At 44.7% G+C, this 14,350-nt stretch overlaps 1 protein-coding gene across 3 annotated transcripts; it reads right to left on the reverse strand.

Annotated features, from left to right (window-relative positions):
- Window positions 1–3,385: 3,385 nt before the first annotated feature.
- LOC146862255 (uncharacterized) lies at window positions 3,386–12,921 on the reverse strand. Of its 3 annotated transcripts, none has more exons than XM_085641417.1 (2): window positions 12,366–12,921; window positions 3,386–9,427 (listed from the first exon to the last, which is right to left on the reverse strand). In XM_085641417.1, the coding sequence occupies exon 2, from the start codon at window positions 9,209–9,211 to the stop codon at window positions 7,997–7,999; it is 1,215 nt and encodes a 404-aa protein (XP_085497543.1). In that variant the 5' UTR covers window positions 9,212–9,427; window positions 12,366–12,921; the 3' UTR covers window positions 3,386–7,996. The 3 variants fall into 3 exon arrangements, with proteins under 3 accessions (XP_085497543.1, XP_085497545.1, XP_085497544.1); XM_085641419.1 differs by having other exon boundaries at window positions 12,562–12,856; XM_085641418.1 differs by lacking the exon at window positions 12,366–12,921 and adding an exon at window positions 11,718–12,071.
- Between the last annotated feature and the right edge of the window lie 1,429 nt (window positions 12,922–14,350).

Below are 14,350 nucleotides of genomic sequence, written 5' to 3' on the forward strand. Positions count from 1 at the left end.
GGATAAGATCTGTTTCATTTTGTGAATACGTAAGTAGTGGAGGATAAGTTTAAATTTGGCACAGAGCTCTCTTGTCCTCGTGCCCACACACCCTACAACTTCTAATCTAACAACCTCAATTTAAAATTTAGAAGGTGTTACTACTAGAAACTATTCTGAAATAATCAAAATGTCTAAAATAATGAAAAACGGGGGGTGGGGGAGGGTGATCAGGATAAGAGCATACGGCCAGACATACAAGTAAGGGAATAAAGAAAATACCAAAACAAAAGAGAAGTGTAGACAATCATAAATGAAAAAAGAAAGTAAAACAAATGAAGTAATTAGGTACAGTCATCCACAAGATACAGGAAAAGAACCTGCATGAACTTGCAGAGACTTTGTTGTGGCACAAACCTCTAAGAGATACTATACTTCAAGAAATAACTCAAGTGAGAATCAGTGACAGCATGAAAGAGACAAAGGTGTACTCTAAGCCCGAGAAATGTAACCAATATAAAACACATTTCCTGAGTGCCTAAATCTCAAAATTAAACAAGCATTTGCAAAACAATAGGTCTCGCATTTTTGCGTCAAAGCGCCCCATGCTGCACTTTCAAGGTAATGGAGGCTGCGCCCCATTCTTTAGACAAGTCGCGTCTAAAGAAAGGGGGTTGGCCGACATTAAAGTGAAACCGCGGCATGGGGGCTTGGACAAAGAAAATAATCTGGTTGTCAAGTTAACAAACATGTGCTTTTTTTTGTCAAAGCGTCCCATGCCACACTTTCACTTCAATAGTGGCCACGCACTTTTCTTTAGACGTGGCTTGTCTAAAGAAAGGGGCGCGGCCTCCATTAATGTGAAAGCACCGCATGGGCGCTAGTAAATAACAACAAAATTAAATAAATAAATAAGCGCAGCTGCTACACTTAAAGCAGACAGCGCTGCTAAAATAAAGAAAGAAAGTAACGCGACCGCTATAGTTAAAGCAGACTGCCATTAGTAATTAAAATAAAAACATGTGGCGTGCTGCGACGTAGTGGGTGGAATAGGGCCAAATCGTTGAACAAAATAGTGTTCATAGCCAAGACAAAGCAGATCGTGTAACAAGACAAGTAAAAGGTCCAGTGGTTATGGGAGGTTACAAATGCAGACAAGGTAGTACCAAGGAGAGACTAACAAGCCTATTCAGGAATGAAAAGCAACGATTTTGCAAGGACGGGAACCAATTGAAAAAATGGGCGGGACATGGGCGGAGATTCAAGTTTCTACCTCAATACAGCATGCCTCGCAGGGCAGCAAATGCGCTGTCCAGGCTCGACCTAAAAAAGGAGTTCCATCAACACAAACTGTTAGAATCCCTTTTATAAGATAAAACCCGCATTGGACTCATTGTTTAAAATCTCAAAGGGCATAGAGGAGAGGTATAGAATCAGAGGAAGCAAAGCAGCAGGAGGCCAAAAAATCTGGGGACAAATATAGCATGGTGGGAACTTGGCCTAGGCAGAGCATGGGTGAAGACACACGGATCCGGGCTTTCAAATCTATTTTAATTTTGCCCATAATCAATCTGATCATTTCTCATGTTAGGCTCATTAGTCCAGAAAAAGGGGCGGTGAACATAGGGTCAAATTACATTTAAGAACTACTCCCACTAACATCCAGTGTGCTAACCATCACACTGGTTAGTTGAGGCTGGTACATGCCAATTGTATAAGCCATTTTCAGCACAACATGAAGACTATCGAGGGAAGAAAAGGAACTAATAAATAAACAGGATACGCACATTGTCTCAATGCCAGTCCATTCTAGCTACAAACAAAACACAGGCCAGTCCACAGGAAAGATAGAAATGTACCATATTATCAGTGTTTCTGTGAAGACAGTGCCTGCAACTGTTCATTTGGTCGGCCATTATATTTTCGTGTATCAGTGTATTAATTTTGTGAGGGAGAAATATATTTCCCACAGTCACTTGATCTTGACAGCACAACAGCCAATCAGGATGTTCGAAACCCAGTCTGTAACTATTGGTACAGACCCTCAGCTGAAGCTCTCTTATGACAGGCAACGGTCTGGGGAAGGAATGGTGAAGAGAAATTGTAACAGAACGTGCACATTCATTGGCTAACAGATTCAGCATGTCCCCCAGTCAATAATTCTTGATAATGTTACTTATCTACCTTACTGGTTCTTTCTTCTTGGTCAAACTCATAATACAGGTGAGCGGCGATAACATTATTGACCAGCTAGACAGTCAGCAATGCTACAACAAAAATAACACCCAGTGGCAAATGAGCAGAACACTGATGAATGATGTTTCTTATTGCACTTTCATTTTAAGGTATTAAGATTACTTCCGCATATTTCTGATCATTTGCATAAACACCTGCACAATGTAACTAGTTTAATGAATGGAGAGAGAAAAAGAATCAAAAATGTTACATTTCAGACATCAGTTGCGAATACCACAAGACTATAAAGCTAGCCCAGTCTTGAACAGCCAAGGTCTTCCAGAAATAGGATAGGCGCACCGGCAAAACAGAACCCTGGCCTCTCCTAAGTGAACCAACATCATACGAAACCCAAAACTTTGAAACACTGGTCCAACTTGCCAGGCAATCATGATAATCCTGAATTACCACAACAACAAGAAGCAAGCAGTGTTGAGCGGAGGAGGGGTAGCATACTTTGAGTCTGCATGACATACCGTCAATTCTTTGTCCATTCGTACTGGTCCCAAAACTTTTTAAAATGCACATGCTCTTAAAGCACACCTTATTAAGATATTCTTTGGTTCTTTGGGAATAAGAAGCATATGACCACCCTGCGATATTTTTTTCACCATGCAGCACCTGGCAGTAGGTTATTTTAGAAACTGAAAATGGACAACCTAACCTGTTGCAAACCAGAGACCATTCATCATCACAAGGGAAGATGGTGCACATTAATCAAGAAAACGAATTAACCTAACCCATATAGCCATGTTTCAGCCACAAACACTGATGGAGGCAAATATTGGCTTCCTTATCTTCACCACAAACCCTCACAATTAGTATTTGATGACTTTGTTCTTCAAGAAAACGGTCAGAAATCTCATTCGGTTTAATATAAGTTACATTTATTATTATTCTGAGGTGGTTGTATGCAGTGTGGGAGAGAAATGTTTGCAAAATGTTAATAGTTAAACTCTACTTTCTGAAAAAATACAGTATTTATAATAGTGCCCCCCAAGCCGAACTATCCACGGGGCGCTTCACAAAAGCACAATCACTCTGTCCTACAAACGAGTAAGGGAACAGACAATGACAACTTTACAATCCAGCAGAAAACAGCCACGCTACATAGGAAGGAGTTTTGTTTATGCAATTGCTTGGGTGAGTAAAAAGGCCTGGCAGTGCCCACAAATTTGGAACCAGTTTTAATTTCAATGGAAAACAAACAGGAGCATCAGTGTTGGCGGTTTTGTCCACCAGATACAGCGTGGGATATGAAAATACACAGCTAGAAAATTCAACCTTTCAAGAAAAACAGCTCAAACAAGCAGAAGAAAACACAATATGCTCAATGACTGCATACAGTTAATCATTATGTCAGTAAAATATTGATTGGGGGCAGACCATTAGGATTACATTTCTTCTGGTTCAATTACTTCGTTAATATCAATAAATCTAAAACCAGATTACATCATATGTGGTTCATGGACTGTGATCCTATTTTGAAAGGTAGGAACCATATTCCTCTTGGAAGCCTTTTCACTTGAGTCAAGAAGGGTGGTTTGCTTGTAAATAGTAGCAGTGGTTACAGATCAACCCCAAGCAGTCACCTTTGAAGGACACATACCACTTATCATGTTATGACTTGGTACACGACTAAAACTGTAAGCCCACTAAGCCCACTATATTCAATGGCGCATTATGTGAAGGGGAACGCTGGCTATTTTTCTTGTTTTATAGTAGCTACGTTTGTGAGGTCTACAAAAAGATTTGGGTCCTGATTCAAAGTTTGTTGGAATCAAGGTGCCATTTATCACACCTCATAAGTAAAGATACCACAAGGTACATTATGTATCGGGTGCGATTAATAGCGCCTAATCTGAGTTATTTGGTAATAACATGCAGATTTTGATGCTTAACGCGCACAAAGCCGCATTGTAATTGTAATTGTAATTGTAATGGTATTTGTAGAGTACAGTAAATACCATAGTACATAGTACATAGTACATAGTGCATAGTACATAGTACATAGTGCATAGTACAGTAAATACCATACATACACTTGTTAAATTTCAACAGGCTTGACCTGCTGAAATTTAATGAACGGTGGGGTATTTAACCCGAACAGTCATTACTGGGTGTGCTAGATACCACTCAACCTGGCTGGAGTTTGCGCAGGGGTCAGAAAACATTGACCCACTCATAATCAGGGCCTTAAATGCCATTCTTAACTCATAGGGTCATTACTTCTGCGCTCTGAGGCAGCATTTCTTTGTTTTTTAAGTTACTTTTGCATTAAAGGGGACCGTATCACACACGAATCAACAGGCCCTATGCCAAAGGGAGGAATTCTGACCAAACTGCCAGGCCGCAGCCCCTTCTGTGCAAGATTACAGGAAACCATGATTTGTTTGTATCTCCTTGTACTTTGACTTTGAGATGTAGCTTAGGTCTCGAAGCACAGTAAGGAAAGAGTTCCTGTTTAGACATTACCCCAACAATTATGAGAAACTCAATGTTAACTTAAGAATGGCATTGACGATGTCATGAATTATTGCAAATGCTAAATTCTGGGGACATGCAAGATATTTGGCAATGTGTTATACTGCCACTGGGAATGACCTCTGTATCCAAAATAATGAGAATACTTTTCGAGAAGATGGTGAGAGGAAATGTCTCAGATCATGAATACTACGGAATGAAGATGTGATACTGCACAGCCAGATGCTGAGTCATATTTAGTTAGAAAGTACATTTACTTTATTTCATGAGGCAAGCAATTCTTAGGCCGGTTTATTAGACAATTTACAATTAGGCTGTTTCACTTCAATAATTCTTGGGTGGTGATAAATAAAATGTCCTGGTCATCTTGTGCGTCACCTCCCATAACAGGTAATGCCTGGGGCTTTCTCAAGGCTGTATATTAATAGTCCAAAGTTGATCTTATTCATATAGTTGTAAAGAGTGAGTCACAAAAAGAAATCTTATTGCAGTCTGCTAAAAGAGTAATTCTGCCAATCTGAACACGTTTAGCGACTCGCTTCTGACCACTTAATGGACAACCTGCTAAAGACCATCACCTAAGACATAGTGAAATGAAAAAAGGTATAAATATTTTACAACAATCTACCAATCATATGGAATGAAGTGAATAAACTTTCTAAGTAAAGATGACTCGACACCCTTATATAAAATATCACGTCACCACTTTACAGGATCCATGATCCGAGGTGTTTTGTGCTACCTTCTTCTACAACTATGGGGAACTCGAAGAACATTTCTGCAGGGACTTTTTGGCCACATGCTCTTAAAACTCATGGAACCAGTTGTTATTTTCAGATGGCAGGTCCTTGTTCAATGTGCTCTGAGACTCGAGCACAACTCATTTATGAAGCCCGGAGGCAGAAGCGTGCTTTTGGTTGACATCTAACTTGTGCAGCGGTGACATTGCCTTGAAGTTCTGGTTGGCCTTCTCCACTGAAACAGTGTAAGACTAAGCGTAACGTGGATCGTCTTCTCATCTAAAGCGAGCTGCAAATTGATCAATCGTTGATTTGTATAATGACGTAGCTTGTATAGTGAAGTTTCAGTAGCTAACAAGTATTGGGTGAAGCGATTCTGTTACATTTTGAGATGTCTTATGCCAAGACGTGATGTTGCAACCTTTATAACACTGCAACAAATGTACTATTCTGCTGTATAGTGTTACTTTGTTCCTTTCTTACTACTTTGGTATTTACAATATTAAGCATTTGCTTAATAAGGTTAATTTACAGGTTACTGATTGTTGAACTCAGGTGACACACGCAATGCCTATGGAGTTTTAGGGCATGGGAAGTGTTGCTACTTGTGAATTTACATTATTGGTCGGTGGAAAAAGACACAGGCCGATGAGGCCTGGGCACAAAAAACATATCTTTATTTTTTTATTTTCAAACAAAATAAGTTTAACAAAACGAAAAATGCAGTTTGCATTTAATAGCTGGGTGACAAGTGCTTCATGTCCTGAAACAAACCTAGTTAAAAAGGAGCATGCAGTGTGATGAAATTACCCTATTCAAATCACTCCTATGTACCAAAGTCCTTTCTATGGACCAGGATAAACAGGAGTGGAATTAAAGGATGCAGTGTGCTGGATGGTTTAGTCTAGTTTTATTCAACAGCAGTCTACAACCCACAAATGGGTATAAATTAAAGTTACAGGACTCTCCACACGCACCAAGCAAGAGATACTGAACTGAATGGTAGAGTGTTTAAAGAGACTACTGGACAGAAGGGGCCATACTTTCACACTTCTTACCGCCAGGCCACAGTGAAATAAACCTGGTAGTGATGTTAAGGTGACAGCCTGTATTATGTATGGAAGTACTGATACCACAACTTGAGACAACAGGCATCATAGCTTTCATGAGACCCTAACTTGAAAGTTTCACCCCTCATTTGTTTCTGAAATATTTACCACGTATGCTGTGTGCTCCTTCGAAACACTCATTCAGCCCATTTCCTCTCAAAGTTCTAGTTAGACAAACATTTTGATATCATAGGGACCCTATAAATAACTATTATTGATTGAAGGCAAAGCCACAACTTTTATGGGTTGAGCGCAGTGGGCAGTGTGCCCACATGCTCCTCCTACAAGATGTAGATGCTCAGATTCCAGGGATTGTAACAGCAGCAGGTTTGTAAGAGGTTATCAGAAGGGTGTGTGGAGAGCTTGGACAGTTCCCATGGGAAGCATAGACTGCTTCAGCCAGGGTTCAGTGCTTTTCGGTCACTCGAGGGGCCTTCGAATCACCCAGTGCATTTATAAGCATAGCATCTGGTAATATTAGAATGATAAATGTATGTCCTTCATCTAACAAAGGACCAGTGAAAGTTTTGTAAGCTCAAATATGTTAATGTTCCGCTTGACAGATTTTCAATACTATGTAATCGAACTTTGTAAATAGTAAGTGCCTACGTCACTTTTAACAAAGTGGGCTACCCTAACAAATGGCTTTTGACCTATTTTTATATAGCGCCACTTGTCAATGAAATGAGATTCAGTTCAGCCCTGCTCCATCTTACCATTTCTGTACTTAGCTCCTCATCAAATAAAGTAAAATGACAACAGAACGCGAGTGAAATGCGAATGTGGAAAAGAAAGCATGGATTTCTCGAATGTGAGCCATTCTTTTAATCAAAGGCAAACGCGGGGACCAGGTGGCTGTTTTGAACCAAATCATTAGCAGTCTCTGCGAGATTGAACCAGATATGAGTTTGTTCTGAGCCAGTGACCATGAAAAAGGTCAGGCGCTCAGCTCTTATATCCGGTGGCTTCATCTCAGCAAACAAGATTAAAAGGTCCGTTGGGGAAGGAAGGAAGGAAAACACGTTAGGACAGGGAACCCTTCTCGTTCTCATTTTACAAAAAAAGTGCCTTACACATCAAGGCTTTTCTTATTAAAAAAAAAATCTACAATTCCATTGGTGTTTATCAGTTATGGTCCTGTCATGTCAGGCAGCAGACAGAATGTGCATAATTTAAGAGCTCCAACCCCGGTGAGTGTCAAGTGCTGAGATGAACACAGAAAAAAGAAAAAAAAAAGTAACACGCACAAAAAACACAGGACACAGAAAACTGGAAGGTTCAACACAAAATGATCCTGGGTTGGATGTAGTGATTATATTCTGGTGTTGTCAGAGCTGGTCAGGAGGCTCCCCAGAGACAAAAACACCCCCAGAGGGCCGGGCTCCCCTCCTCCCCCTTATAAAACTAAAGGTGACTTCCTTAGGTGAGCCAGTGTCATGGTGCAGGGCCTCACAGCCTGAAGGAGGCCTCGTTGAAGGGGTACTGCATCTTGAAGCCAGACAAGAAGCACTGCAGGGGCGGGGGTTGGTGAGGGGAGGCGGTCGAGGAGGCGGCAGCGGCCGAGAGCAGGGACTGGGGCAGGCAGGGGAAGAAGTAATCATCTCCTCTGACCTCTCCGAGGGCCGTGCCGGGCTTTTTCTTGAGCTCCTCGCACTTTCTAAACTTGCAGATCTGGTGTCCCGTCTTGCGGTTCCTGCAGCTGCTGCAGACGCCGCAGTTGATGAGCCGCTTGCAGGGAACGCACACCCCGCAGCGCTTGCGCTTCTTCTTGGCCGGGTTGCTTCCGGCCGAGCCTCCGCCGCCGCCCCCGCCGCCAGCCCCCTGCGGGCAGTCCGCCAGGTTGGCAATCTGGAAGGCGCTGTCCGTGACGGCGGCGGCGGCCGCGGCTGAGGCGGCGGCAGGCGAGTGCAGGGCCGTCATGACGATGACGCCCGGCGGCAGCGACAGGCCCCCGAGCGCCGGGATGGCCGAGAAGGTCCCAACGCGCTCGGGGAGGTTCATTAGGTCCGCCTCTGAGGCGCCGCACTTGAGCTTGTTCATGCACTCCCCCGCCGCCAAGGGCCTGCAGTGCTCCGGGGACAGGGTGGAGAGGAAATTATTATTTGCCATTTGCAGCGAGGAGGACGAGGAGGCGGAGGAAGGGGGCGGCGGCGGCTCTGGCTGCTTGCCCCCTAGGAGCCGCTGGGGGTCGTTGTTCCTGTGCATGCCGCCGCCGCCGCTGCTGGTCCTGTTGGCGGGAGCCGCCTGGGGCTGAGGGGTGTTGATGGCGGATTTCCTGCTACTACTACTGCTGCTCCCGCCGCCGCCCCCACCTCCCCCTCCGCCACCTCCTCCGGTGGCGGCAGCGGCGCCCCAGAGCTGCTGCATGGCGTTGTCGCAGTTCCACGGGGACATGCCGATGCGGGCGCTGGGGAAGATCGGGGTGGTGATGCGGGCGATCTTGGCGGCCTGCGGGAAGGCGGCGGCGGCAGCTGCTGCGGCGGCCCCGTTGCTCTTGTAGAAGGTGGCAAAGGAGCGGTAGCGCTCCATCTCCGAGTTGTAATCCACCAGGCTGTTGAGCGCGCCCTCCACCAGGCTCAGGCCGCCGTCCGCCTTGGGCAGTCCGGCCGCCTCGGCGCCCGCCTGGCCGCTCTCCACACACACGTTGGCGCTCATGCCCGCCATGTCCAGGCAGGAGGGCGGCCACCAAGGGACCACGATGCTGTAGTCACCTATGATGTATGCCTTCTGTGCTCCCCTTTTCACTCCTGGTGTATCCCCTCTGCTGGGCGGGCGGGTGGCACCGGGCTGCCTTTTCTCCTTTTATTCCTCTTTTAAGGATATCGTGGCAGACGGCATTTTCTCACGAATCATCCTCCCATGCATCCTGGTACGGCGGTTCTGTCAAAAAGAAAATAAGAATGTAAACAGACTCCATATATAAACATAAACTAATAAACAGACGTATATCACACTTTGAAAACTTAAAAAAAAGCACGGACCAGACGTTTGCCCCAATGCAGTCGGGGCTTTGGGTGTCAGAAAGACAAAGGGTCATGTCAAAAAACGCCATTTCAAGCAGGGAGCTGTCATAAGGTCACCTCAGGCTGCGAACTGTCAATAAATGTCAATCAACCATAGCAGGGAACTGTCCAAAATGTTTACCTCAGTAGAGTAGAGATCTGTCTAGGAATTTTCAAAAAGGTTACCACATTAATCAACCCTAGCAGGGAACTGTCCAAAGTCCCTAGCCCAAACAGCCAACTATGAAAAATGGCGCTCCAAACACTATCTCCAGCAAGAAACTGACAAAAAGACCACCCAGTACAAACAGGGGAACTAATGCTAAATCGTAACAAAGTCATAAACACGTGCTAACACGCAACTGTTACAAACATCTTCTCGGGCGAGATAAAGACATTCAAAGCCATTCCAAAATTGCACTGTACAAAATATCAATCCAATCAAGAGCGTGTCATTACAAATAAAATAAAAAACAGGTAAATGACAACCTAAACCAAATCCAATGCATGGGTATGTATCAAACAAAAGCTCGCTCAAAAAAGCTGTCAAAATATTATCCCAAGCAGGGAATGAGTGACATCCAAAATGGATATATAAAACACCACACAAATGCAGAAAACTGTCAAAGATGCAGTTCTAGGTAGGAAACTGACAAATAACAGAACCTCAATCCAGGAAAAGAAAAAAAACACAGCACCCAAGCAGGCAAATGTAAGGAAAAACCACCATCCCAAGTAATCACTGTCTGCTGCAGAGTGTGAGGTATGACCTGGGGCCTAATTGCGCTGACAGCTATGTGACTAACCTGGGGAGGGAGAGGCGGGGAAGTGACAAGCCCTATGAGGGGAGCTCTTAGACATGCAAATGAGGGACGGATGCAGATACGCAATACCCAATCTAACCCTGAGGTATTCAATACTCCCGAAGTTCCTATTACGCTTCTCGGCCCACCAGAGAGATTTACAAGGAAAGAAAACGAGGGCAGAATTACTGGCAACAATCGGGCCGTGCATGAGAGGACGTGCACTATAAGCATACAATACACCTGAGACCAGAGAGCCTGCCCACATGCAATCTCAACTGAAGAGGTAGGAAAAAAAATCGGCTACCAGCTGCCAGAGTGTCCTTCTGTGTCTGACGGTCATTAGTGTGAATCCCCAGCACAGCTGGCTCTGCTAGGGGTTTTAATTCAATGTACCAGGCACAGGTCTCAGTTGGACCAGCCACCAGAAAGGTAGCAGGGAAAGGAGGGGGCACTGTGCGCCAAGAGCACATAATAGGGGGGAAAAACAGAAGAGGGCTGCGTGGAGAGAAAAATACATATTTCTGCAAACAAATGCCGTATTTCCCGGTAGCACCTGCACTTGCAGAGTGAGCCTCGGCAATTACCAGTAAAGCCCTTTGGGCTATGCCCCTCCCCCATCCCAGTCATGGTGGCTGAACCCCGAGTGTAAAACAGCCATCCACTCTAACACCTCATAATCTACAGGGTATTGAGGCTGTAACACTTGACATAATGTTTATTCCCTCGTGCCGGTTTAGCATATGTGCCTGGTGCCATTTGCACGCCAATGAAAAATACGTACGGGACACACCTGCGATAGACCTGGTTTCTGGACGTAAACGTCACTTTAGACCTCACACGTTCTGTACAAAGAAGATCACGTCCATACTGGCAGCACGTTTATACTCCTAAAACAGAAGCCGCAAAAGTTTGCCTTTAAGGCGCATGCACAGTTTCATCCCAGTCCTATTCCAACTTTGCCATGGTTATCAATTACGATAATTAGACTCGTGCTAAGATTAATGAACCGTTAAAAATCCCAACGCGAGAGAGGAAGACCACTTTATATTTCATCCGTGCCACTACCGTGCGGGGGTGGGGGAGGAGGGGTGCAGAAAGTGAGCCAGATTAGAATAAAACCAGTGCGATAGGGACCGCGCGCAGCATCACCCAGGGGACCCAAGAGGGGAAAATGGCACGGTGCATGTTTAGATAGCACCTTCCCCATCTGTCTCCCTGGCTGCTGCACAGGGCGGTCTGCTGGCGGCACAAAGGCTGCCCCAGAAGGCTCTGGGCACAGTGTATCCGGGGAGCGGCAGACAGCGTTACAAACACCCACCCTCCAGTCACACAAATAACATAGCATCGCCCTCCTCACAATACCTGCTCGAACAGCTCCTTATCCACATAGGAAATCATTCCACTGTTCTCCCCATGCACGTACCGGGCAGCATTTTTGAACCATTTAAATCGACTTCTCGTGGAGAATACACGAAGCAATCCAACAAGGAAGAAAACCTCACAAATAATTGGAGAAAAAAAAATCTTCCTCTGTCCAACAAAAATCAGATGTCTGACTGAAGAGAGGGCAGGCTGAGAAAGAACAGGACAATACTGTTCAAACCTTTCCAAGCTAGAAAGAGAAAAAAATAGAACTATCAAAATACATACCTAGGGTGTTTAGGTAGGTGAACAAAAAAATCTGTCATTCAAAACAATTCAAAATAAAATTGGATCTGTGCACACTTGGTAGCTGGTGTTATTCCAGAAAGCAACGTGACTGCAGCTCGTTCAATATTACATGTCTGCCTTGCTCTACCGGAGACATGGAGATCAAAGGTCATATTTAACATTCAGGGGGAGGGGCGGCCGCGGTTTAATTAATATATTAATCCGCCGGCAGAGGCTTTGCGTCGCCCTTCGTGCATCTACTTGCCTGCTAATGATCGACGGCGAGAGAAAAAATTCCGCGAAACAAAACACCACCGCCGGGGGAAAGGAAAAAAATAAAAACAATAAATAAGCACTCACCAGAAAGCCTCACAGGAAGGGGTTGTGCAGACGCCGCCAGCCTTGCCCATCACCTCCAGCCAAAGAGAGGAAAACAACATCCAGATGTGCCCCGGCGGCTCCCAGTGACAACTTTAATACTTGTAAACAAACTGCAGAGAGCGGAAGAAGGGTGGAAAAAGCCCCAGAAATGCGCGAAAAGGGGGGAAAAAGCTACCTGTGAATGGCTTTTTTTTAGTGCTGGAGAGCTGCTAGCAGGAGGAAGGAGGAGGAGGTGGGAGGAGGAGGGGGCAGGGATCAGGCGGCAGAGCGCGCCTGCTATTCTCGGTGGTCTCTCGCTGGCGCTCCCCCCTCTCCCAGTGCGTGGCTCTCCGCCGCTCTCCAGCCGCTCAGTGTGTGAGGGAGGGAGGCGGGCGGGGAGCCTCTCCCCCTCTCTCTCTCTGTTGGTGTGTGCGTGTGGCTGGAAGGCACAGGGGGAGGGAGGTAGAGGGGGAGGACGGGGGATTGGCGCCGAGGTGAGGAGGATGCAGAGATGTGGACACCTACTGATGATTGGCTGCAAATTACACCGGGAATCAGAGGCACACGCGGGCCCTGCTCTCTCTCCCTCTCGCTCTCCCCCATCCTCCACCTCTTCTCCCCCCGTCCCTCCCTCCTCGCTCTCTGCCTCCCAGAACAAATCCTCTGCTCAGCCTCGGCGAGGAAGCCACGTCTCCTGCTGCCTGCCCGCTCCATCCACCCAGGCGTACCCATTAGCCTGGCGCTGTCCATGTTTTTTTTTTCTTGGATTTTTTTTCTCTATTTGTTTTCAAGATAGCAGGGTACGCGTTTTGTTTCTGACAGATTAGAGAGTTCACTAAACTTGGTGATGGGGCTCTGCGCCTGTCCGCGTGTAAGGTTGATGCTTTTACGTACATAATTTTTTAATTTACACTCAAATAGCAAGTGTGAATTGCAAGGCCTTCATCCCCGTGCGACGCCTCTCGCCTTCACTTCCCAACGTCCTTTGTTACTGTCCCTGCAGCAGAGGAAGAAGGTGAACAAAATGTAATTTCTCGACAATATAGCACAATTTTAAGTGGGCCAGCTTGACTTACACGCTAAACTATATATATATATATATATATATATATATATATATATATATATATATATATAGATATATATATATATATATATATATACAAAATCTTTAATGAGCACCAACAAAGGCATGCATATTGAAAGAAGAAAAAGTTACGTGCAAATTAGTTTTATAATAGCATACATTTAAGTATGTTGAATACATTAATTATGTAAAATAAATCGAGACAGGCCAACATAATTTAATCTATAAACTAGCGTGCCATTTTCTTCTAACCTGTGTTGCGAAGTAGCCTTGGCGCGTTACAAGGTACATAGATACATAAAACACTTAATCATTTTCAATAATTCCCACTGTTTAGCGCAGCAGGATATAATATGCTTGTGTCTGGAAGGATGCATTTGGCCTTTATTTACATAAAAGGAACGAGATGGCCAGGATTAAGACGCGTGAACGTCAGGTTTGCTCAGCTCTTGCAGTCCACCTCTTCCTTCGGAGCAGTGGGCAGCAAATGCCAAATTGTGATGGCAAAGTATTGACGAGACACACACGTTTTGTAACTCACCATTCCGACTAGTATACACATTAAACTCAAAGCGCAGTTCATTTTTTACTGTTGACTTCCCTGATAATAGATCAGGAAGTTTATACTTAGCAGTACTCAGAGGATAGCATTCTGTTTCATGGAGTAAGGCCTTGTCAGTCCCAAAGCTTCTTCTTGTGTAGATGCTACCTCATTTTAATGGAAATTAATTCAACAAAGAGTGAAAGTGACATCATGCACCCTTTGACCCCCCCCCCCATGAAATAACAGGAAAGTAGGGAATTCTTTATTGTTTGGTTAATTAAAACAGTAACAATGTTGCATACAAAACATATTTTATTAAAACCATTGGATAGTTGTAACTTCTTTAAAAGAGTA

The sequence above is a fragment of the Triturus cristatus genome, chromosome 2_2 (genome assembly GCF_964204655.1).
Source record: "Triturus cristatus chromosome 2_2, aTriCri1.1, whole genome shotgun sequence".
NCBI classification, from domain to species: Eukaryota; Metazoa; Chordata; class Amphibia; order Caudata; family Salamandridae; genus Triturus; species Triturus cristatus.